Source organism: Chanodichthys erythropterus, chromosome 9 (genome assembly GCF_024489055.1).
Source record: "Chanodichthys erythropterus isolate Z2021 chromosome 9, ASM2448905v1, whole genome shotgun sequence".
Lineage (NCBI taxonomy): Eukaryota > Metazoa > Chordata > Actinopteri > Cypriniformes > Xenocyprididae > Chanodichthys > Chanodichthys erythropterus.
The window spans coordinates 36,350,169-36,377,313 of NC_090229.1; the positions used below are offsets into that span (position 1 = coordinate 36,350,169).

The 27,145-nt window shown below is 34.7% G+C and overlaps 1 protein-coding gene across 1 annotated transcript; it reads left to right on the forward strand.

The window, feature by feature from the left end:
* Window positions 1–734: 734 nt before the first annotated feature.
* gna14a (guanine nucleotide binding protein (G protein), alpha 14a) lies at window positions 735–27,145 on the forward strand. Its single transcript, XM_067395488.1, has 7 exons — window positions 735–1,082; window positions 17,091–17,275; window positions 20,793–20,947; window positions 22,005–22,133; window positions 23,851–23,980; window positions 24,067–24,220; window positions 26,716–27,145. Exons 1-7 carry the CDS (start codon window positions 962–964, stop codon window positions 26,904–26,906), a joined length of 1,065 nt encoding a protein of 354 aa, XP_067251589.1. The 5' UTR covers window positions 735–961; the 3' UTR covers window positions 26,907–27,145.

A 27,145-nucleotide genomic window follows, 5' to 3' on the forward strand; every position in this document is an offset into this window, starting at 1 on the left:
CACGCTCACTTTTAATAAAGCTGCATATGGATCTTACCATGAGTCCCGTATCGTTACAATATTACATTATATGATTATTTTTTAATGTTAAATATGTTCATGTGTTTGATAAAAAACAAATATAAAATTATATTTAATGCAAAGCGATTAATTGCATTTAACAAACGTTTGTAAATATATAATATGTGCATACACACACACACACACACACTATATATTTACAAACGTTTGTTAAATGCAATTAATCGTGATTAATGGAGATGAATTCATTTGACAGCACTAAATATGATATAGGCCTAATATATATATATATATATATATATATATATATATATATATATATATATATATATATATATATATATATATACACAACCATTTGTTAGATGCAATTAATGGAAATCTGACAGCACTAAATATAATAGAATTAATTTTGTATTTTTAAAAATCTTTTCATATTATTTTTATGCACCAAACATCATAATGAAGTGGTGAAAAAACGTATTTATTTACTTTCTTATTTACTTATTCATGCTAGATTCTAGATTTGAAAGATTACCTGGAAAGTACGTTGCCATCCTACTTCCCTGTTGGAGCAGGTGATGTGTGTCGGGATGCCCCACCCTGTGTGAGTGACAGCGGCACAGATGCCCTTCATCATCACTGTCACGAGAGCAGGAGTCAGTTCGCGCGCACGTTCCTCTGAGCGCGTTATGTAGCTGTCGCGTGCGTGTCCAGCTCTGCCTTCATTCCTTCACCAGGACTGATAAAAGAGCACTTCTGCTGCCATTGGACATCCCGACACAAGTTCTGCTAAATAGCTGGAGATTATGTCCAGTGGACTTTTAAAGGAGGAGCCCATTCATGAACTCTCAGACTGTGGTGCGGAGCAAAGGGGAACAAAATCCATCTAATCAAAGCTGAACTAGCGTGCTGAAGACCGAGGCTCTGAGGGAGAATCATGGCTGGATGCTGCATGTCTGCGGAGGAGAAGGAGCGGCAGAGGATAAATCAGGAGATTGACAAGCAACTGAGGAAGGACAAGAAAGACTCCCGGAGAGAACTCAAGCTCCTGCTGCTGGGTGAGACGCGCTTCGTGCACTGTCAGAAACATGTGAAAAAGATGTTATGAGACGCTTTACTAATAGATAGTTACTCTAGGACACCTGTGTGAACGTGAGGGCAGATTTGAGAGAAAAGAAGTGTGCTTAGTTGTACTCACTTGTAGTGCACTTCAAACCTGGAAAGTCTATTTAGAAAAGTGCACTTACCGATAATATAATACTACTGAAATAAAAGGCCACTTAAGTGTACCTATACTTAAGGAAAGTTCATTTTCATGACTAGGATATGTTTCTTAACAGACTTAAGTACGCTTTTAAAAAATGCACTTTGTAATAATGTCAAATTAAAAGTTTTACTTCAAAGTAGACTGCATTTTAAATAAATGTTTTAATAATCTTTTGCTCTGCTTTAAATAAAGTGTTATCCAAAAGGACATTGAAAGTTAATATATTTTAAATGAACTAAACTGCAGCTTCAGGAGAAATTTGTGAAGAAATGCGTTTAATTGTACTGAATGTGAATGTATAGTGTACTTCAAACCTGGGAATTATATTTTTAAAAAATGTACTTGCTGATAATATAATACTACGGAAATAAAAGACCACTTAAGTGTACTTAAAGAGAGTTCACTTTCATGACACGCTTAAGGACACTTTTAAAAAGTGCAAATTAAAAGTTTTACTTCAAAGTACATTTTAAATCATTATGTTTTAATAATCTTTTGCTCTGCTTTAAATAAAGTGTTATCCAAAATTACATTGAAAGTTAATATATTTTAAATGAACTAAACTGCAGCTTCACAAGAAATGAAAAACTGAATGTGCACTTGTAGTGTACTTCAAATCTGGTAAGTATATTTTAAAAAATGTACTTGCTGATAATATAATACTACGTAAATAAAAGGCCACGTAAATCTACCAAGAGTTCACTTTTATGACTGTTTCTTAACAGACTTAAGTACGCTTTTAAAACAGCATTTTGTAGGCCTAATAATGTCAAATTAAAAGTTTTAATTCAAAGTACATTTTACATTGTTTTAATAATCTTTTGCTGTAAAGAAAGTGTTATTCAATATTACATGAAGTGTGTTGTTCAATATTACATCAAACGTTAATGTATTTTAAATGAACTAAACTGCAACTTCATGTGAAATTTGTGAGAAAGAAGTGCGCTTAATTGTACTCAATGTGCACTTGTAGTGTACTTCAAAGCTGTGTACCAAAAAACTGTACTTGCTGATAATATAAAACTACCAAAATAAAAGGCCACTTAAGTGTACTTAAAGAGAGTTCACTTTCATGACACGCTTTAGTACACTTTTAAAAAGTGCACTTTGTAATAATGTAGAAATAAAGTATAATAAAGAAATATAATAAAGAAGTGCGCTTACTGAATGTGCACTTGTAGTGTACTTCAAACCTAGGAAGTATATTAGAAACACACCAAAGCCATTCTTGCAGATAATATAATACTGCCAAAAGGCCACTTAAGTGTATTTAAAGAGAGTTCACTTTCATGACTGTTTCTTTACACACTTAAGTACACTTTTAATTTTTCAAAATACATTTTAAATAATTTTTTTAATAATCTTTGCTGTGCTTTAAAACAAGTGTTATTGAATATTACATTTAGCGTGTTATCCAAAATTACATTGAAAGTTAATATATTTTAAATGAACTAAACTGCAGCTTCACAAGAAATGAAAAACTGAATGTGCACTTGTAGTGTACTTCAAATCTGGTAAGTATATTTTAAAAAATGTACTTGCTGATAATATAATACTACGTAAATAAAAGGCCACGTAAATCTACCAAGAGTTCACTTTTATGACTGTTTCTTAACAGACTTAAGTACGCTTTTAAAACAGCATTTTGTAGGCCTAATAATGTCAAATTAAAAGTTTTAATTCAAAGTACATTTGAAATTTTGTTTTAATAATCTTTTGCTGTAAAGAAAGTGTTATTCAATATTACATGAAGTGTGTTGTTCAATATTACATCAAACGTTAATGTATTTTAAATGAACTAAACTGCAACTTCATGTGAAATTTGTGAGAAAGAAGTGCGCTTAATTGTACTCAATGTGCACTTGTAGTGTACTTCAAACCTGTGTACCAAAAAACTGTACTTGCTGATAATATAAAACTACCAAAATAAAAGGCCACTTAAGTGTACTTAAAGAGAGTTCACTTTCATGACACGCTTTAGTACACTGTTAAAAAGTGCACTTTGTAATAATGTAGAAATAAAGTATAATAAAGAAATATAATAAAGAAGTGCGCTTACTGAATGTGCACTTGTAGTGTACTTCAAACCTAGGAAGTATATTAGAAACACACCAAAGCCATTCTTCTAGATAATATAATACTGCCAAAAGGCCACTTAAGTGTATTTAAAGAGAGTTCACTTTCATGACTGTTTCTTTACACACTTAAGTACACTTTTAATGTTTCAAAATACATTTTAAATAATTTTTTTAATAATCTTTGCTGTGCTTTAAAACAAGTGTTATTGAATATTAGATTTAGCGTGTTATCCAAAATTACATTGAAAGTTAATATATTTTAAATGAACTAAACTGCAGCTTCATCATTACAAATGTATAATTACAAATGCGCGACACACAAGTTTCAATAGAAATTACAGTTATGTATATTTTAGTTTACCATAAAAGCTTGTCAGTTCATTCAGAAACTGTATTTTAAAGACAATAGAAGTTATTGTGAAATTAAAAATAAATATTAAGTCCTACTTAAGTGGGTCAAAAAGCACTTGGATTCAGCATGATACATTTTCATTTAATTGCAAATAACATGTCAGAAAACATTAAATTCAGTTCACACTTAAGTATATTATTAAGTAGTCTTTTTAAAAGTATGCTAAAGTGCGCTTCTTTTTCATAAGGGAATGGATATACTGTAGTACATCCACCAAAATGACTGTGACACCATCATTAAAAGTCATTAAGCAAAAATGGCTCAACGATGTTAGAAAAGCTCTAACAGCATTTGTTTGCTGACTGACACGTGGTTTGAAGTTTTGGGGATCTGTGAAATGTGTGGTTTAGCTGCTGTGTCACCGTTTCACACAGCAGTTTCTGGCCGCGCGGCCACTGTGTCTGTTCTTGCTATGCAAAAGCATGCAAAGCAGAACCTGCAGTGAACTCTAAATAAACTTTCCTGAGCAGCACTCCCTCCCTCAACAACCTTGAGCACACAGCAGACTTCTGCCTCAACTCATATCCAAAGTCACTATCTCATGGAGAAATGGCTTTTGTGCTTTGTCATATTTATTTGTAACAGTGGTTCATACACACCTGTGCAGAGTGTGTGAAGTGAAGCAGTCTCCCAGTAGATTCATTATTACACTGACCGCATTAAGAGCTCGACCCTTGAGACAGAGCGAACAGAAAGGTCAACATTAGCACTCTTTTAACTGTAACTGTGAGCAATGAGTTTTCTTGAAATGTCAAAGATGAGTCTATTGACGACGATGTGTTTTACAATATGTAAAACAAAACATTTGCATTTCCTGTGTGTGTGTGTGTGTGTTTTGTGTACAAAAATTCAAGTAGTTTCAGGTGTGACCAGTACAATACAAGTCTTTATAAGCATATTTTATTAGAAAGGCTTTAATCTTGACATTACAATATTATAAAACACGTTCTGTGTGACAGATATTGTCATTAACAGATGCTACTTTCCAAAAAAACGATAGTTTGGAAACAAAAAAAGGATATTTAACAGTATACTTTAAAGGTATGCTCACCAAGGCTGCATTTATTTGATTAAAAATATGGTAAAAATGGCAATATTGTGAAATATTATTACAATTTGTTTTTTTTTCTATGTGAATATATAGTAAAGTGTAATCTATTCCTGTGATCAAAGCTGAATTTTCAGCATCATTACTCCAGTCTTCAGTGTCACATGATCCTTCAGAAATCATTCTAACATGCTGATTTGCTGCTCAGCTATTATTATTATTGGTACTCAATTATTAATAATGGTTCTTATTATTATCAAGGTTCAAACCAGGTTTTGCTGCTTAATATTTTTGTGGAGAATGCAATACATATTTTTTGATGAATAGAAAGTTCAAAAGAACAGCATTTATTTTATATAGAAATTGTTTGTTTTGTAAATGTTTTATTGCATCATTGTTCAATACAAGTATTAAATTCTTTCTTTGTTTAATCTCACTTAACCCAAACTTTTATCATGGTTTCTAGAAAAATATTAAGCAGCAAAGACTGTAAGAAAATTGTCATAATGTTTGACAATATTGCAGTTTTGTAATGTATTTTTTTTATCAAATAAATGCAGCCTTGGTTAGACTTATTAAAAAAAAAAAAAAAAAAAAAAAAAAAAAAAAAAATTACAAGAAAAAAACAATATATAAAACTGTTGACCCATTTCTATTAATATTTTTTATATATAATTTCTACATGTGAAAGTGAACAACATTGTTTACACTCTGTGACTGAAGTCTATGGCTTTTATCTAACACATGTTTACTTATTATTACAATCAAGGTTTCAAAAACCTAATCTCCTACATTGTAAACCTCCTATAGTCATCATGGTGAAATGCACGTCTGCCCTTTTCAATTGAACATTATTATAAAGCTGATAACCATCAGGTCAGGACTCTCGGTTTCAGAGTGAAGTCATTCAAATCTGGTCATTTTCATTTGTGTAAAGCATCTCAATGTCTCTATGACTTTCTCAAGATGCTAATTCATGCAAAACGGAGAATGGTTGAATGGAGAATGGCCACAGAAGACATTTTCATTTCAAATTTTTAATCCCATCAGCAGGACACAAAACTTTTTGAAACACCTGCTGATTGCAAGAGAACTGAGGAAATCTAGCAGCCAGACATAAATATTTCTTGCCACCCAAATTCGTATGATCAAATTGCATTAGATTTGCTTAATGGCAAAAATGTAATAGAAAAAACAGTAAAATGCAGTAAAAAAAAAAAATATTGCTCAATGTCTGATGGTAATTTTTAAGATAAAATTCATTAAAAATAATAAAAGTATCTGAACTTTTCTTCAGTTGGAGAATGTTTAAATTTCTTTTATTTGACTGTAATGTATTGTAATTTAAAATAATACATTTAATTGCATTTGATGTATTAATTGGCAAGGATGATTTTAACTCGCATTTGGATTCAAATGGACCATATGCACAGTTACTTCCAGGTATTCGTTAAGCCAGCTTGGGCATTTCTGGCGAAGTGTTGTCCGGTGTGCGGTTATCACACTTGCCTAATTTGCCAATAAACCCGTTTGCAATAAAGACGAAGCTATGGGAATGTTTGAATATGAATAAGAAACGCTGTGTCTGAAATTAGACACACACAACATTTCAACATTTTTCCAGCACTTCAAATGTTATTTTTAATATGATGACCAAAAACATTATTTGTTCATCCTTCTGAGATTGTCCCCATTTGTAAAACCAAACGTTTCAAGATGTAGGAAATACAACATTTGATAGAAAACACTTTATTTTTTAAATAAAAAAAGATATAAATTACCACTATAACCAGCAGATATCAGCAGAGGAGCATTTATTTGCGCATATATTAGCCATTTCCTGTAATAGTTTTTCACTCTAAAATTTCACTTTAAAATCACTAGGTTTAAAAATATATTTTGTTAAGGTGAAGTATGAAATACTCACAAAATCTCATGAAAAACAATAACTTTTCTTGTGAATGAATGACACAGAAAGCGAGCGCCACGCTCTCCCTTTATAATCAATCAGTGCAACACAACCTCAATGATTTCAGCACACTTGTGAAAACTCACATTTTATTCAATGAATCTAAATAAAGTGCACAATAAATCTTTAATATACAGTGTGTTGACGCTTTTTTTCAAACAAAAGTGTGAAAATTGATGGTCGAATTGAATTTTGCCAAGGAGGAACACTGAGACACGTCTTTATTTATTTTTTTATGTCGTTTTACGTTTGAATAACTAAATTAATGCTAGGCCTGACTATTTAAGTGACTATTATAAACTAAGTATTACACTATCGATGCTCAACACAGCAACAAATTACATTTCACGGGAAGTTTTCCAGCTTGTTTAGATTATTACGGAAGTTCGTAAGAACGCTCCGTGCATAATAGTCCATTCAAAACATGCATTTTAATGTGCATGAAGCTTGAATAAGTTTGTATGCATTATCTTTGATGATATACTAATTTACTTTGTAATTTACCAAACACTCTCAGAACACACCCCCATCTCCCATTGGTCAGAAAAACAAATAGCCACGCCCCAAACTCACACCATTGGTTGAGCCAGTGTTGCGGTGTCTATCATGCATGTGTTTATCATGCATTATGTAGCATCGTTATACTGTTATAGTTTTTGTTAATATTTTAAATTCAATTTATTTTTTTATTTTTTGTGTTTTCACTTTAATTTTAGTTGAAGTTTTAGTAATTTTATAGGTTTTCGCCCATTCAAGAATATATTTTTTTGAAGAAATATATGTGATGAAGCTGGTGGTACTGAAAGAAATATGAACTCTGAATGAGCTGTATAGAATGAGAGTGATTACTGAGCTTTATGTAATGCATCTAAGTACAGTCTGATTGATGCAGCAGTAACACAAACGTTAGCCGTCCAGAACTTCTCTCAGACAGCTGTAAAAGTGTCAAACATCAGGGGCCAGCAGTCTGGTGTACACTTCCAGTAGAAAACACACCTTATTCATTTAAATCATGCCTCGTTGTCAGACTGCAGAAAGCATTCATGTATGTTCCAGAAGTATGCGGGTATAAGGCATTACCTTGAGAATTAATGCTCTGCTAAGTGTCTTTGTCTTTTAAGTCAGTAAATCACCCTAAGAAGTCTCAGTTTACCCTAAATCTGACCTGGGAATACACACTGTATATTTGGAGTCTTTATTCAGTCGAACCATAAGGCCGCAGCTCTCAAAAATCAAATATTATTTGTGAGTGTCTAGTGAAGTTTGCTTTAACACATGAAGTATGCTTGAAGAATGGCTTTAGTGTGGAGACTCTCACTGCACTCAGAGACTGTTTATTGGCCGAGGGCAAGACAGATATTCTGCCACACGGCACTTTAAACAAAACTCTGAAACACATACACCCCGAATCTTTTTTCTCTCCTCCGTCGCTATCTTTCACTGTCTTTTCTGTCTGCTGGGTGAAACAACTGCAATTTGTTCATTATTATTTTCCTCAAATATCTCTCTATATATATATATATATATATATATATATATAGTCATTTCATGTTTGATATTTTGAACGCTGTGATTATTTGGAAGAAAAGAGAAACTATAGTTCAGGTATTATCTTTTTTGGCTTGTTGGTTTACAATTGAACTTAAATTAAAAAATGTTTTAATCTCAATTTAATCACCATTTTGCATTTTTTTTGTGTGTGTGTAATGTTGCTGTTTGAGCATGAAAAAGCTCTGCTTTTTTTTGTCCCTCCAGCAGGAGTTCTTCTCTATATCAGTGTCAGTGTTTCTGAACTCCCTGAAACGCCTCCATTGTAGTCTTGAGTTTTCTTCTAGGAACGAACACGTCACATTATTCCTCATTTAAATAATTCCCGCCCAAGGCATATGCAAAATAAAGGGGTGTGGACTGGTTGAGTTAGTTAGTAGTGTGTTGAAACTGGCAGTTATGGTAAGGGGCGGGACATTTCCCAAACACGCTCACAACACACAGGTCCAGCCAACCAATCAGAACACATTGTGCTTTTCAGAAGGAGGGGCTTCATAGAGACAGGAACTAAATAGAATGTTGTCACTGGGGCTGTGCTTAAAGGGTTAGTTCACCCAAAAATGAAAATTCTGTCATTTATTACTCACCCTCATGCCGTTCCACACCCGTAAGACCTTTGTTCATCTTCAGAACACAAATTAAGATATTTTTGGTGAAATCCGATGGCTCCGTGAGGCCTGCATAGCCAGCAATGATATTTCCTCTCTCAAGATCCATTAATGTACTAAAAACATATTTAAATCAGTTCATGTGAGTACAGTGGTTCAATATTAATATTATAAAGCCATGAGAATATTTTTGGTGCGGCAAAAAACCCCAAAATAACGACTTATTTAGTGATGGCCGATTTCAAAACAGGACTTCATGGCCGACTTCAGGAAGCTTCGGAGCACAAATGAATCAGTGTGTCGAATCATGATTCAGATCACGTGTCAAACTGCCAACGGCTGAAATCACGTGACTTTGGCGCTTCGAACAGCTGATTCGATACACTGATTCATTATGCTCCAAAGCTTCCTGAAGCAGTGTTTTGAAATTGGCCATAAGTCGTTATTTACTTTTTTTGGCGCTCCAAAAATATTCTCATGGCTTTATAATATTAATATTGAACCACTGTACTCACATGAACTGATTTAAATATGTTTTTAGTAGATTAATGGATCTTGAGAGAGGAAATTACATTGCTGGCTATGCAGGCCTCACTGAGCCATCGGATTTCAACAAAAAATATCTTAATTTGTGTTCCGAAGATTAATGAAGGTCTTACGGGTGTGGAACAACATGAGATTGAGTAATTAATGACAGAATATTCATTTTTGGGTGAACTAACCCTATAACTCGAATCTTAGACATCCACCACCACCATTTTGAAGTGCGTTCAATTTCATCAAGTGGGCGAGGGAAGTTTATTTACACAGACCCTCGCCTCGGCCTCTTAAACTTGACAGAGTGATCGAGTCTACTCAATATGTACACTTCAGGCAGTACTTGACCACAATGCAACACGATTGTAACGCCACAGCAGATCACGCCTTATTTACCCCCACACAACTCTAGTGAATGATATTGGAGTTATTTTCACATTTAACTGCATAATATTTGTAGCTGTCTGTTTTTTACACAGTTATAGTTTATTGTATTGTGTAATTAGTGTCATTTTTTCTCCAACAGCCCAAACATACATACAGGCCTATAGAATGGTGCATAAAACACATTCATTGGGGGAAAAAACTGTAAATAATAAATCAGCTCCATAGTGGATTCCAAGTGATCAAAGGCTTGAGCCCTGGGTATTCTTCGTTTTTTTTTATTTGCACACTAGTGTACGTGTACAGTCAAATGCACAGCCTTGCAAAGTACACTTCATTTGACTCATACACATACACAGGCGTTCAACGCATGCACAGTTTTAAGCAAATCTCTCTCCATGAGTTAAAACCCATGTAAACATCTTTGTATTCCTTCATGCTAGAGTTGAACAAATGAAGGTACTTTCTAACCTCTTCACACAATCTCTCGTCTATGTAGGCCTCCATTGTCACTGTAGCTTGCATGTGTTCCGGTCTGTTCTATTTGTGCAGTTTTTACTGTAATTTACCAAACACTCTCAGAACAAACCCCCATCTCCCATTGGTCAGAAAAACAAATAGCCACGCCCCAAACTCACATCATTGGTTGAGCCAGTGTTGCGGTGTCTATCATGCATGTGTTTATCAAGCATTATTTAGCATCGTTATACTGTTATAGTTTTTGTTAATATTTTAAATTCAATTTTTTTTGTGTGTGTTTTCACTTCAATTTTAGTTGAAGTTTTAGTAATTTTATTGGTTTTCGCCCATAAGTTTCTGTTAAAGTTTCAGTTTTTCTTTCACTACCTTGTGAATCGACCCCAACTAATTACTGCAAAAAACTTTTAAATGCTCATGTGCAACCTGCACGTACAAAGGTTACAAGAAACACGTACAGTACGTGCGTATTATTCTGATGATTATTCACATACTCAGATACAAATGTATAGTATAATGCAATGTAAGTCGCTTTGGATAAAAGCGTCTGCCAAATGCATAAATGAAAATGTAAATGATGATGAATTTTGCATCGCGCTCACTGTACGCTGATCCTCGTGTACGCGTAAAAGTGAAGTATACTTTAGGATTTAGGGCGTTCCATTTAACACTAGAAGTCCCAGAGAGCAGCCATTTGGCTTTTCTACCTATAAAACCCGCAGGACAGCCGATGGGCTGGAAGACTTTAGGCTAATATCCTTAATCAGCTGTGAACAGTTGCTTTTGTTATGTAAACAATGTGGGGCCATGCTGAGCCACTTCAAGGAAACTTGTGTTTCACTTTGCCATCTTAGGGAGAAATCAACACACATGTTTTGTTTTTTTTCCCTTTGTTGCTGAGATCTATTGATAAAAATAGTACAAAATAAAATAAAGAAACCAACCATTTGTACACATATTTACAAATAATATTAAAAAGTGAGTGAGTACATTCCAGAAATCTCTCACAATCCTGGCACTGGCTGGCAATATATTATAAATACATTTTGTATATATTCATTATATATTAATCTTATATTTGAAATACATCATAAGTCCATTTTTAAAAGTGTTTGAAAGATGGGTTCAAGTGTACTACAAGTGTTAACTAAATACATTTTTCTATACAGAGATAGTATGTTAAAAGCACATTTTAGTTCAAATTCATGGTGTCTCAAAATAGCACAGTTGAGTACACTTAGATGTTCTTAAGATTATCTTAAGAAGTACTAAAGAAGAGCTTTTAGTATATTAAGTACAAAATAAGTGCACGGAAATAGAGCACTGAACATTATGGAAGTGTAAAAGTGTACTAAAATAAAGTGTATTTTACTGCACTTTTTTTTCACCTGGGTAGACACTCCAACACTTTCCGTTTGCATTAAGATTATTTTTATTACCACACTGGCAGATATTGATCATTTTACTTAAGTAAAATGCACTTAATTTAGATCCCCCCAGGAAACAAGACTAAATATCATATATAATTTTCTCATATAGAAAATCCATCTTGATTTAAGATTTTTTTTTTTTTAATTTACTTGAAATAGGATAAAAAAAAATACTTAGTATGAAAAGCATGGTTGCAGTGTGAATGAGTGAGTTAACTTTTTAAACATCACTTGCACTCCCTCATTTCAGGGTTAACATACTCGGAGTTTTCACTTAACCTCCTTTCTGAAACCGGCCCATGGTCAATCAAGTTCTCTGCTTTTAGCAGCCCTCCCTCCCCCACACATACAAACAAGCCACCAGCAACCATTCACACACACACCCCCAACCCCCCTGCAGATTGCTCAGGTAATGACCATATTTACACATGAATTGATGCTAATGATAGCCAAAAGACTAGCCAGTTAGCATCCACTTGGCTAAAGGAGGGTTACAAATCTCTGGGACTTCTAGTGTTAAACACATTGCAAAGGTTCCGCCAGTAGTGGGCACTCATGCAACATAAGCAATGACGTACATTTGAGTGAACAAGATTGAGAGAAGGTAGTGAGAAAAGGGCATAAAAATGGACGTAGGAGCCGTTTACACAACACCGTTTTCAACGAAAAATGGAAAACTTGCGTTGTGGCCATTCATTTACACAACAATGGAGTTTTGCAAACTTTTGAAAACAGGTTTGAAAGTGTACGTTTTTGAAAACGATACTTTTATCGTCTCTGTGGAAACTACAAAAACACAAATTTGTGAAAACGGTGACGTCATGCACATTTAGTCTATAGGCATGTGCGTTTGGCACGAGTGCTCTGTAAAAGATTACGTATGTGCGCAGGCGCTTTCTTTACAAAGTGACATCGCCAACTACTGGCCTGGCATGCGTAATACAGCATTTTTAGTCACTTTCGTGGATAATGCATTATTGCAGTACCTCTCTTCGCCTTAAACACAGCCTGGAAAGAGAGGTACTGCAAAAATGTAAAATATGTGAAAAATAATGTGTTTTCTGAACATTTAAGTAAGAACCTATTCTAGTTAACCCCAAACACAAAATCAAGACATAATAGGTCCTTTAAATCTAGACTTTGTAATTTCACCAAACAGACTTGCAGAACACACCCCCATCTTCCATTGGCTGGAAAAACAAACAGCCACGCCCCCAATCCACACCAATTGGTTGAGCTAGTGTTGCTGTGTCTGGCTGGTTGGGAGATTATCATGCATTATTTAACATGCGTTATCATTGATATACTGTTAGAGTTTTTGTTAATATTTTAAATTGGATTTTATTTTTATATTTTCTGTTTTCACTTTAATTTTAGTTCATGTTTTAATCATTTTGTTGTTTGTTTTTGTCATTATTATTATTATTATTATTATTATTTTAAAATATGTCCATATAGTTTTGATTTTTATTCATTTGTTTTAGTTTATTTAGGTTTAGTTATTTTAGTACGTTAAGTTAAACTAAATGAAAATGAGAAATGTGAAAACTAGCTGAAATAAAATTAGTATTTTTTTTATATTGTATTTTATTTCACTTAACGTTTATTATATTTTTTATTTTTTATGCTTTTAGTTTAAGTTAACTAAACTGTGTTTCCTCGCTGTGAAATCAGACATTTTGAAATGATCCTCATCCATTTACATCTTACAGCTGTCCTGAATAGAGACACAGCAGCTGGAGAATATAAACACAACTCTGGCAAGCCGCACATTCAGTCTGTCGAACATAATCATCTCAGTCTTGTCACTACAGTAGCCAAACACTAAACAGATTTACCTTTTGTTCATCTCTGAGGAAAAATATACAAATGAGAAGCGGCCAGATTCACCCAACCATACGTGTTATTAATCAAAGCCACAAAACCAAAGTCATTATAGTTCTTCATTTATGAAAGTTAAATTATTATAATGGTATATAATAATTCATGGATTCTGGAATTGGTATGGCATTTTTCTGATACTGATATCAGCTATCAACTGATGGTAATAATTTCAAAATGGCCAACGTTTTTATATATGTCCAAAAGTTTGAGAGAAAGACCTTCACACTTACACAAATGTACAGAGGTACTTTGAAATATACATGTACATGCCATTTTACCATGGTAAAATGGACTATATTTCGCAATTCTGACTTTATAACTCCCAATTCTGACTATATAACTCCCAATTCTGACTATATAACATGCAATTCTGACTATATAACTCCCAATTCTGACTTTATAACTCCCAATTCTGACTATATAACACGCAATTCTGACTTTATAACTCCCAATTCTGACTTTATAACTCCCAATTCTGACTATATAACTCCCAATTCTGACTATATAACTCCCAATTCTGACTATATAACATGCAATTCTGACTATATAACTCCCAATTCTGACTATATAACTCCCAATTCTGACTATATCTTGCAATTCTGACTTTATAACTCCCAATTCTGACTATATAACACGCAATTCTGACTTTATAACTCCCAATTCTGACTTTATAACTCCCAATTCTGACTTTATAACTCCCAATTCTGACTATATAACACGCAATTCTGACTTTATAACTCCCAATTCTGACTATATAACTCCCAATTCTGACTATATAACACGCAATTCTGACTTTATAACTCCCAATTCTGACTTTATAACTCCCAATTCTGACTTTATAACTCCCAATTCTGACTTTATAACTCCCAATTCTGACTATATAACTCCCAATTCTGACTATATAACACGCAATTCTGACTTTATAACTCCCAATTCTGACTTTATAACTCCCAATTCTGACTATATAACTCCCAATTCTGACTATATAACACGCAATTCTGACTTTATAACTCCCAATTCTGACTATATCTCGCAATTCTGACTTTATAACTCCTAATTCTAACTATATAACTCCCAATTCTGACTATATAACATGCAATTCTGACTATATAACTCCCAATTCTGACTATATCTTGCAATTCTGACTTTATAACTCCTAATTCTGACTATATCTCAAAATTCTGACTTTATAACTCCCAATTCTGACTATATAACTCCCAATTCTGACTATAACTCCCAATTCTGACTATATAACTTCCAATTCTGACTATATCTCGCAATTCTGACTTTATAACTCCTAATTCTGACTATATCTCACAATTCTGACTTTATAACTCCCAATTCTGACTTTATAACTCCCAATTCTGACTATATAACTCCCAATTCTGACTATATAACACGCAATTCTGACTTTATAACTCCCAATTCTGACTATATCTCGCAATTCTGACTTTATAACTCCTAATTCTAACTATATAACTCCCAATTCTGACTATATAACATGCAATTCTGACTATATAACTCCCAATTCTGACTATATCTTGCAATTCTGACTTTATAACTCCTAATTCTGACTATATCTCAAAATTCTGACTTTATAACTCCCAATTCTGACTATATAACTCCCAATTCTGACTATAACTCCCAATTCTGACTATATAACTTCCAATTCTGACTATATCTCGCAATTCTGACTTTATAACTCCTAATTCTGACTATATCTCACAATTCTGACTTTATAACTCACAATTCTGACTTTATAACTCCCAATTCTGACTATATAACTCCCAATTCTGACTATATAACTCCCAATTCTGACTATAACTCCCAATTCTGACTATATAACTCCCAATTCTGACTATATCTTGCAATTCTGACTTTATAACTCCTAATTCTGACTATATCTCACAATTCTGACTTTATAACTCCTAATTCTGACTATATAACTCCCAATTCTGACTATATAACACGCAATTCTGACTTTATAATTCCCAATTCTGACTATATCTCGCAATTCTGACTTTATAACTCCCAATTCTGACTATATAACTCCCAATTCTGACTTTATAACTCCCAATTCTGACTATATAACTCCCAATTCTGACTATATAATTCCCAATTCTGACTTTATAACTCCCAATTCTGACTATGTAACATGCAATTCTGACTTTATAATTCCCAATTCTGACTATATCTTGCAATTCTGACTTTAAAACTCCCAATTCTGACTATATAATTCCCAATTCTGACTATATAACTCCTAATTCTGACTATATAACTCCCAATTCTGACTATATAACATGCAATTCTGACTTTATAACTCCCAATTCTGACTATATCTCGCAATTCTGACTTTATAACTCCTAATTCTGACTATATAACTCCCAATTCTGACTATATAACATGCAATTCTGACTTTATAACTCCCAATTCTGACTATGTAACATGCAATTCTGACTTTATAATTCCCAATTCTGACTATATAACTCCCAATTCTGACTATATAACACGCGATTCTGACTTTATAACTCCCAATTCTGACTATGTAACATGCAATTCTGACTTTATAATTCCCAATTCTGACTATATCTCGCAATTCTGACTTTATAACTCCCAATTCTGACTATATAACTCCCAATTCTGACTATATAACATGCAATTCTGACTATATAACATGCAATTCTGACTTTATAACTCCCAATTCTGACTATATAACATGCAATTCTGACTTTATAATTCCCAATTCTGACTATATCTCACAATTCTGACTTTATAACGCACTTCTGACTTTATAACGCAATTCTGACTTTATAACTCCCAATTCTGACTATATAACTCCCAATTCTGACTATATAACATGCAATTCTGACTATATAACACGCAATTCTGACTTTATAACTCCCAATTCTGACTATGTAACATGCAATTCTGACTTTATAACACGCAATTCTGACTTTATAACTCCCAATTCTGACTATGTAACATGCAATTCTGACTTTATAACATGCAATTCTGACTATATAACACGCAATTCTGACTTTATAATTCCCAATTCTGACTATATAACTCCCAATTCTGACTATATAACACGCAATTCTGACTTTATAACTCCCAATTCTGACTTTATAACTTTATAAGAGTCAGAACTGTGAGATAAAAAGTCACAATTACCTTTTTTTGTATTTATTTCATGACAGAAACAAGCATCCATAAGAATGCAAATCTGGAATGTCATGAGGTTGAGTAAATGATGACAGAATTGTCATCATGGATAACCACTAAAATATAATTATATATTGTATATATTGAAATATACATGTACATGCCATTTTACCATGGTAGTTTGTCCAAAAACATGGTAATACCATTGCATTTTTTGTTAGTGCAGAAACAAAAGGATTTATTTGTCTTTTCTCTTTTGTAGGCACAGGTGAGAGTGGCAAGAGTACGTTCATTAAACAGATGAGGATCATTCATGGCTCGGGTTATACAGATGAAGATAAGAAGGGCTTCATTAAGCTCGTCCATCAGAACGTGATCAGCGCCATGCAGTCCATGGTCAGAGCTATGGAGATGCTCAAGATCGCTTATGCTAACTCAGCGAACCAGGTACGACACACAGACACAAATCTGGAAAGTGTAGATTGAAATTTCTGCTAAACTTAAACTTTCTTAATCAGTTTTTGGCGTGCATTTTCAGAACATCCTGATGTCTACACATCCCAAGTGTTAAAGGGATAGTTCACCCGAAAATTTAAATTCATTTATCAGTCATCATTTACTCACCCTAATGTTGTTCTAAAACTGTATAACTTTCTTTCTTCAGTGGAACAAAAAAAAGAGAAGATAAAGTAAGTCAACATAAGGGGCTTTCGCACCGGAGGAAATTTTTCATAGTTCCTAGAACTATTGGCTGAAGTACCTGGATTTTGCCGTGTTCGCACCGCAGGAACTAGGAATGATTTTAGTTCTAGGAACTTCTTTTGGGGAACTAAATTAGCTCCTACTTCAGAGTCAGGTCTAAACCAGCACTATAGGAACTGTCAGTGACGTGAGTGTATGTTGATTGGTCTAACGCACGTCAAACACCAGCACCCGGCATTTTTAAAAAGCAGTGTAAAGATATTTACTTCATGATCATGGAAAACAGCAATAACAGCATTTGTGTTCTTTTCTCCGCCTCGATGATATGTGATACTGAAAGTTGTCATCATAGGAGATTTCATCTCTTAGCCCCACTTTTTGCTCTTTCAGTCACGTAAATTATGTGTTTACATTCCATCTCCGTTATCACGAAACCCACAACACAACAAACACAGCTTCGATCACGGCATCCTCCATCCACCGGTTTTTAGTGTTTGTAAATGCCGCTGTTGGCTGCTTCAGAGTTCCTATTCCCGGTGCGAATGCAACCAGGAACATGGCCAGGGGTAGAAATTAGTTCTCGGGGAACTCTCCTAGTGGCTAGTTCCTAGAACTATTCGGTGCCAAAGCCCCTATAGTCCGGTGTTATTTTGGACCACATTGTCTTTCATTGTCTGGACAAAAATAGTTGAAACATTCTTCAAAATATTTTATTTTGTGTTCCATAGAAGAAGGATTCCGAATGTATGGAAGCTTGTTTCTGCCACTAAATAAAAAAATAAAAAAGTAAGGTAATTTTTATCTCACAATTCTGACTTTTTTCCCTTACAATTGGACATTATAACACAATTGCGAGTTTATATGCAATTCTGACTTTATAACTCCCAATTCTGACTATATAACTCCCAATTCTGACTATATAACATGCAATTCTGACTTTATAATTCCCGATTCTGACTATATAACATGCAATTCTGACTATATAACATGCAATTCTGACTATATAACATGCAATTCTGACTATATAACACGCAATTCTGACTTTATAACTCCTAATTCTGACTATATAACTCCCAATTCTGACTATATAGCATGCAATTCTGACTATATAACTCCCAATTCTGACTATATAACACACAGTTCTGACTTTATAACTCCCAATTCTGACTATATAACATGCAATTCTGACTATATAACACGCAGTTCTGACTTTATAACTCCCAATTCTGACTATATAACATGCAATTCTGACTATATAACATGCAATTCTGACTATATAACACGCAGTTCTGACTTTATAACTCCCAATTCTGACTATATAACATGCAATTCTGACTATATAACATGCAATTCTGACTATATAACACGCAGTTCTGACTTTATAACTCCCAATTCTGACTATATAACTCCCAATTCTGACTATATAACTCCCAATTCTGACTATATAACATGCAATTCTGACTTTATAATTCCCGATTCTGACTATATAACATGCAATTCTGACTATATAACATGCAATTCTGACTTTATAATTCCCGATTCTGACTATATCTCGCAATTCTGACTATATAACATGCAATTCTGACTATATAACATGCAATTCTGACTATATAACATGCAATTCTGACTTTATAATTCCCGATTCTGACTATATAACATGCAATTCTGACTATATAACATGCAATTCTGACTATATAACACGCAATTCTGACTTTATAACTCCTAATTCTGACTATATAACTCTCAATTCTGACTATATAGCATGCAATTCTGACTATATAACTCCCAATTCTGACTATATAACACGCAGTTCTGACTTTATAACTCCCAATTCTGACTATATAACATGCAATTCTGACTATATAATATGCAATTCTGACTATATAACACGCAGTTCTGACTTTATAACTCCCAATTCTGACTATATAACTCCCAATTCTGACTATATAACTCCCAATTCTGACTATATAACTCCCAATTCTGACTATATAACTCCCAATTCTGACTTTATAACTCCCAATTCTGACTTTATAACTCCCAATTCTGACTATATAACATGCAATTCTGACTATATAATATGCAATTCTGACTATATAACACGCAGTTCTGACTTTATAACTCCCAATTCTGACTATATAACTCCCAATTCTGACTATATAACTCCCAATTCTGACTATATAACTCCCAATTCTGACTATATAACTCCCAATTCTGACTATATAACACGCAGTTCTGACTTTATAACTCCCAATTCTGACTATATAACTCCCAATTCTGACTATATAACACGCAGTTCTGACTTTATAACTCCCAATTCTGACTATATAACTCCCAATTCTGACTATATAACTCCCAATTCTGACTATATAACACGCAGTTCTGACTTTATAACTCCCAATTCTGACTTTATAACTCCCAATTCTGACTATATAACTCCCAATTCTGACTATATAACTCCCAATTCTGACTATATAACATGCAATTCTGACTTTATAATTCCCAATTCTGACTATATCTCGCAATTCTGACTTTATAACTCCCAATTCTGACTTTATATCATGCGACTGACTTTCTAACTCCCAATTCTGACTTTATAACTCCCAATTTTGACTTTATAACTCACAATTCTGACTTTATAACTTTATAAGAGTCAGAACTGTGAGATAAAAAGTCACAATTACCTTTTTTAGTATTTATTTCATGGCAGAAACAAGCTTCCATAAGAATGCAAATCTGGAATGTCATGAGGTCGAATAAATGATGACAGAATTGTCATCATGGATAACCACTAAAATATAATTATATAATTATTATTAAAGCACCACCTAGTGTTGAACGGATGTGTGCATGTGGGTCGGATCAGACACCATCCTGCCAACTGCCAAATCTCATTGGTTTGCAGTTTTTAAATCTGAAAAATAATCTGCTAATGAAACAAGACAAAATATATGTTTGTACTACTATATTTTTTCAACACTCACTATCTGTTATGTAATGCAATTTTGCTTCTCAATATATTTATCTTGGTCAATTAATTTTGGTCATTACATATTTAATAATGTAACATATTTCATAATCATGCTTTTTATATTCACCTGTTTGTTTCCTTCCAGAGAAGGTTTTACTTCCTGTTTATATGCTCAGCTCCACTTGAACTCAAATTAATTGGCTGTTTTCAGCATTTGGTTTCTTGACCGCACACTCTCATTGGTCCCCTGGGGAGTTGGTGCTGAATCCTGATTGGCTGTGCTTGTCTCTACAGGCTCATGCTACATTGGTGAATGATATTGAAGTGGATAAGATCATGAGTTTGGACGAGGCCCAAGTGAACGCCATCCGTAGTCTATGGAATGACACTGGGATTCAGGAATGCTACGACCGGCGCCGAGAGTACCAGCTAACGGACTCTGCCAAATAGTCAGTCTTGTAATTAAAACTATAATCATTGTATGTTTGACATATGTTTGTGATTTGGTCATGTATGTTTCTAGAAACTCTGCAGACACTTGTGATGAAGAAGTACACTTTGGTATACTTTTTAAAATAATATTTATTATGGAAGAATATACTTTGAAAAAAATATATACCGAATGTAATGTTTTCTGACACTTAATTGCAGGCTATTTTCAATTAAGTGAACATGTATTATAGTTGAAATTTATAATAAATGCAAGTTAGGAGTTTTACTTAAGTATTTAAGATGTAATTTTATAATTATTACTACTATTGTCTTTGCAAGATTGGTTAAAATGTGCTGTTGAATATACAGACAAGCATTATGGCAAACTAAAACATACTTTAATGTCATTTGTATTGAAACTTGTATGTTATGTATTTAAGTATTTGTTATTACACATTTGTAATGATAAAGTTACATTTTTAATACAGTTTAGTAATTTAGTACATTTAAAAAAATAATAACTTTCAATAAAATATCAAATAACAGTTAAAATGATAATTAAGTTCTTAACAATTACTTTAGTATGTTAGTCAACAAATCAAAATGTGTACTTCTTTAAAGCACAACAAAAAATTATTAAACATAATGATTACTTTATAGAAAAACTTTTAATTTGACATTATTACACTTTTTAAAAGTGTACTTATATGTGTTAAGAAACAAAGCCATGAAAGTGTATCTCTTTAAAGACACTGAAGTGGCCTTTTATTACAGGAATATGATACTTTCAGCAAGTACAGTTTGTTTAAAAATATACTTTTAAGATGTGAAGTACACTACTCCTAAGTATACTAAGTACTGTGTATTCAATACAGTTAGCATACTTCTTTGGGAAGGTGCCGTATTAAAAGTGTAATCTGCATTTCTCTAAATATCCAGCATGTCTGTCAACAAAATGTGTGATATTGTGACGCAAACTCTGTTTGCCACTTTCATGTCCTCACAACCATTGTAAAACCTGTTGTATCAGCTCTGGCCATGACTTGACCACAGTATTTGTTTGTCCCGTAACAGCTACCTGAGTGATCTAGATCGGATTTCAGATGCTGCATATGTTCCCACAGAGCAGGATATTCTGAGAGTCAGGGTTCCCACCACAGGAATCATCGAGTATCCGTTCGACCTGGAGAACGTCATCTTCAGGTAACAATCTTAATATGCCACATCAGTGTTTGGTCATGCATCAGCACACACAGGAAAATTCATTTTGCTGTACATCCAAACCGGATCAAAATACAGAACACTTTGGCCCCGTTCACACCTGGTATTAAGATGCGTTTTGGTCAATCGGATCAGAAGTAGATACAGGTGTAAACGGTGTGTAAAACATTTTGAGCTTGTCCACTTTCAACCACTTCCAGAGGTAGTCGAAAACGGATTGCTTTAGTAGTGTAGACGCTCATGTGGTCGAATGTGTTCAAACAGCCACAAAAGACCGTCTACTCTCCACCTACTGAACTAATGTCTAAACATTATGGGAAGCGCTCTAGCTAGATGAGATTTAAACTTTGTCAGCTGAAGTTTGGTTTGAAGATGAAAAATGTACCAAGCACAATGTTCACAAAATTCCTGATTTCTGACACACACTCACAGCGTTCAGCCGGTCTTGTGTTTGTCAGAGCAGAAACGAAAGCTGGTGTTCTCCGTATGTTTTTCCGTCCTCTCCAGGCGTGTTCATATGTAAATTGCTCAAGCTTATTTTGTCCATTAGATCGAAAGATATGAAAAAACCCATACATTTACCCACACATAGACCCTCCCCTCAAAGAAATCAGAACAGAAGTGGTTGAAAGTGGACAATACAGACGGATTAAAACACCAGGTTTAAACGGGAATGTGTCTCCATCATTCACTTGTGATCTGAACGACCAAAACGCATCTTAATACCAGGTGGAAACAGGGCCATGGTGTGTAATCTGTGTTTAACAGATCGGTTTGTCCAGAAGAGAACTAGCATTTGAGCCATGGATTCCCTTTGGAATGTCCAATGGGGTTCTAGAATTTCGTTTTTTGATTTGTAGTATGATAGGTCTGTGGTTGGGTCAATAGTCAATAGTCAACCAATATAGGTGATGGAAATGCTAACTAATGACAAACTGACATCAATCTTTTTTTCGTTTAGCTTCAGCACAAATTCTATGTCCATACTTCACGCAATGCCGCAAAAAATAGTTTTGAAACTTTTTGTCAAGAGATAGGGCTTCAACACAAATAAATGTGGTGTCACATGACATAATTACTCTTGCGCTCACATCTGTATGTTGATCTCATTAAAGCGCTGTTTCTCTGTAATGTTCAAGTCATTTTAGGGCAACTTTAAAAGCGGTCCAGAGAGGCAAAACCAAATCCGAAATTGAACTGAATGTTGTGCAGAATGTAATAGAAACTCAGTTTTATTTTGTGAAAGTGAAAATGTTATTTTAAAAAGCTGGTTTATAACCTTTTAGTTTTGTTCAAATTCTCTTGAAATCAGAGAAGATGGCACAGCTGTAACAGCTGATTGCAAAGTGTGCCAGACTGTAAATAAGATGGCTGTGATAAGAATAAGATGGACCTCATACAGTACATCATTCTTATTTTTGTCATTTGGTCAAATATTTTTTAAATGCGTGCATTTTAACGAATCACCGGTTCTCGATACCCAACCCTACTCGTTACATTATTCCCCCAGGAATATCATTTCCTGTTTTATGTTTTGTTTGATCGCACCACTTGATTTTAATTTTGTTTTTCAAATATTTATAATTTGAACCTATTCACATATCCAGAGGGAACCCATGGCCTTCTGGGTTGCCTTGCATATTAATGTAATAACTGAACAGCTTCATCTTTGTCATGTTTAATTGCTCAAATGCTCCAGGATGGTGGATGTCGGGGGTCAGAGGTCTGAGCGCAGGAAGTGGATTCACTGCTTCGAGAACGTCACCTCCATCATCTTCCTGGTGGCTCTGAGCGAGTACGATCAGGTCCTCGCTGAATGCGACAATGAGGTCAGGTTCGCTTTGAGTTTGCCTGATTTCAGCCCTGTTCTCTCTGACTTCATGCTCATGTTGTTTTTCTGTCTCTCGTGTCCCAGAATCGCATGGAGGAGAGTAAAGCTCTGTTTAAAACCATCATCACTTATCCTTGGTTCCAGCAGTCGTCTGTGATTCTCTTTCTCAATAAGACGGACATCCTGAAGGAGAAGATTGTTTACTCTCATGTGGCCACCTACTTCCCAGAATTCACAGGTGAGTCATTAATAGCAGTTTACTTGTGAGACAAGGGCTGCATCCGAAATCTCATACTCTAGGAACTTATTGTGAATACATAGTACGTACGCTAAAATAGTGCGTATGAATGTGTGAATTTTGAAAGTAATCCAGTGTGGTGAGAAATCGAGTCCTTCCCAGGAATTGGGTCTCCTTTAGGACCCAGACGGTAATGCCTGATCAAAAGGTGCTATGGTGATGTCTTGACTGATTATAACCCATTTAACTATTGTATGATGTTTATTACACTAAGGGCACAAACAACATGCTTGAAATATAAAATGAATGCCTATGTATTGCATAATGAAACAAACTAGAAACACAACCATGCCTAGCTTATTTATTTATTTTTTATTTTTTTTAAAGGATAAGGATTGATGCAACATACTATGTTCTGTAAAAGTAATATAATATATGTAATATATGTAATGTAATATATATTAAAGTGTGTATTAAAGTACACACAAACATCATTAATGTGAAACATGTAATTGGGAACTATACTGGAAGCAAAAAACATACCTAATATACACTATATTGCCAAAAGTATTGGGACACCCCTCCAAATCATTGAATTCAGGTGTTCCAATCACTTCCATGGCCACAGGTGTGTAAAATCAAGAACCTAGGCATGCAGACTGCTTCTACAAACATTTGTGAAAGAACGGGTCGCTCTCAGGAGCTCAGTGAATTCAAGCGTGGTACTGTGATAGGTTGCCACCTGCGCAATAAGTCCATTCGTGAAATTTCCTCACTACCAAATATTCCACGGTCAGCTGTTAGTGGTATCATAACAAAGTGGAAGCAATCGGGAACAACAGCAACTCACCACGGAGTGGTAGGCCATGTAAAATCACAGAGCGGGGTCAGCGCATGATGAGGCGCATAGTGCGCAGAAGTCACCAACTTTCTGCAGAGTCAATAGATACAGACCTCCAAACTTCATGTGGCCTTCAGATTAGCTCAAGAACAGTGTGTAGAGAGCTTCATGGAATGGGTTTCCATGGCCGAGCAGCTGCATCCAAGCCTTACATCCCCAAGTGCAATGCAAAGCGTCGGATGCAGTGGTGTAAAGCACGCCATCACTGGACTCTAGAGCAGTGGACATGTGTTCTCTGGAGTGACCAATCACGCTTCTCTGTCTGGCAATCCGATGGAGTGGTCTGGGTTTGGTGGTCGCCAGGAGAACGATACTTGCCTGACTGCATTGTGCCGAGTGTAAAGTTTGGTGGAGGGGGATTATGGTGTGGGATTGTTTTTCAGGGGTTGGGCTTGAACCCTTAGTTCCAGTGAAAGGAACTCTTAATGCTTCAGCATACCAAGACATTTTGGACAATTTCATGCTCCCAACTTTGTGGAAACAGTTTGGGGATGTTCCTGTTCCAACATGACTGCGCACCAGTGCACAAAGCAAGGTCCATAAAGACATGGATGAGCGAGTTTGGTGTGACCTGCACAGAGTCCTGACCTCAACCCGATAGATCACCTTTGGGATGAATTAGAGCGGAGACTCCGAGCCAGGCCTTATCGCCAACATCACCTCACAAATGTACTTCTAAAAGAAACACACTCCTAACCTTGTGGAAAGCCTTCCCAGAAGAGTTGAGGCTGTTATAGCTGCAAAGGGTGGGCCAATTCCATATTAAACCCTACGGATTAAGAATGGGATGTCATTAGAGTTAATGTGCACATAAGGACAGGCATCCCAAAACTTTTGGCAATATAGTGTATGTTGGAAGCAAAAAACATACCTAATATAAGCTATAGGCTAATCGGGTAGATGTATGCTATGCTAGTACATAAGCTAAATAAAAAAACAGTAAGATTGAGACCTATAGCTTCAGTTATATACACGAGCATATGAACCATGTAATTTAAAAGACATTAATGGTCATTATAACACATTTTAAACAATATCAATCATAATTTGACTTTGCAGGAATTACAAGCAGGCACTAAAAATGCTACCCATTAAAAATCCATTGAACCAAAGGGATCACTCGGGGTCCTAAAGGTGACTCGATTACTCACCACACCGGATGTACTACATCCGCCATGTTGTCATTATCATGTGACCCACCAGCGTCAGTTGCGTCACTTCACTGCCAATCATAAATTCATGAAACAAAGTTGTGCCTCATTATAATTTACAGCCTGAACTAACCTCAAATTTTAAGACTTATTGACTCCTTAATAATATAATACAATATAATATATTTTGAAGAGTTGCATTTTTTTCAAAGATTTGTATGACTTTAGGCCTTTAACCACCCTGATATTTTCAACTTTATGCCACCAAAAAATATAAAAATCAGTTTTAATTCAGAAAAAAAAAAACATCACAGAAAAGGTGCATTCAAGTTCAGCTGCATGTACATTTTTTTTTTCTGTATTTTTAAACAAATTAATAGATATTTGACCCATCTTTGATGATCTTTGACCCAAAGATTACTGTCATCTTTTTTTTTTTTCAGGCCCCAAAAATGATCCAAAGGCAGCCCAGGAATTTATTCTTAAGATGTACCAGGAGCAGAACGAAGACAAAGACAAAACCATCTACTCTCACTTCACCTGTGCCACCGACACCGAGAACATCCGCTTGATCTTCGCAGCTGTGAAAGACACCATCCTGAGACACAATCTCAAAGAGTTCAACCTGGTTTAAAATCAACAACTAGCCTGGTCCTGCTGTTGAGTAGATTTAGCTGTCACATTATCTTAACATTGTTCTAAGGACGTATACAAGGAATATCTAGGAGAATTGTCTAATGGATTAGATGTGGACTGGGTTCCTGAAAAACAAGCCTTAATCCACCATTACAAGAATGAAACTTCTTTTCAGCCCCGTTTAGGTCGTCTGATAGATGGATAGGTTACATCTACAACACATGTTGCCATTTTGTT

What these genes read in the sequence shown, in the direction of transcription:
- gna14a (XM_067395488.1), top strand. Translation starts at nt 962, where the DNA reads ATGGCTGGATGCTGCATGTCTGCGGAGGAGAAGGAGCGGCAGAGGATA. An exon ending in ATGCTAACTCAGCGAACCAG is followed by an intron (nt 17,276 to 20,792) that starts GTACGACACACA and finishes TTGTCTCTACAG; the next exon opens with GCTCATGCTACATTGGTGAA. An exon ending in TCGCTGAATGCGACAATGAG is followed by an intron (nt 23,981 to 24,066) that starts GTCAGGTTCGCT and finishes CTCGTGTCCCAG; the next exon opens with AATCGCATGGAGGAGAGTAA.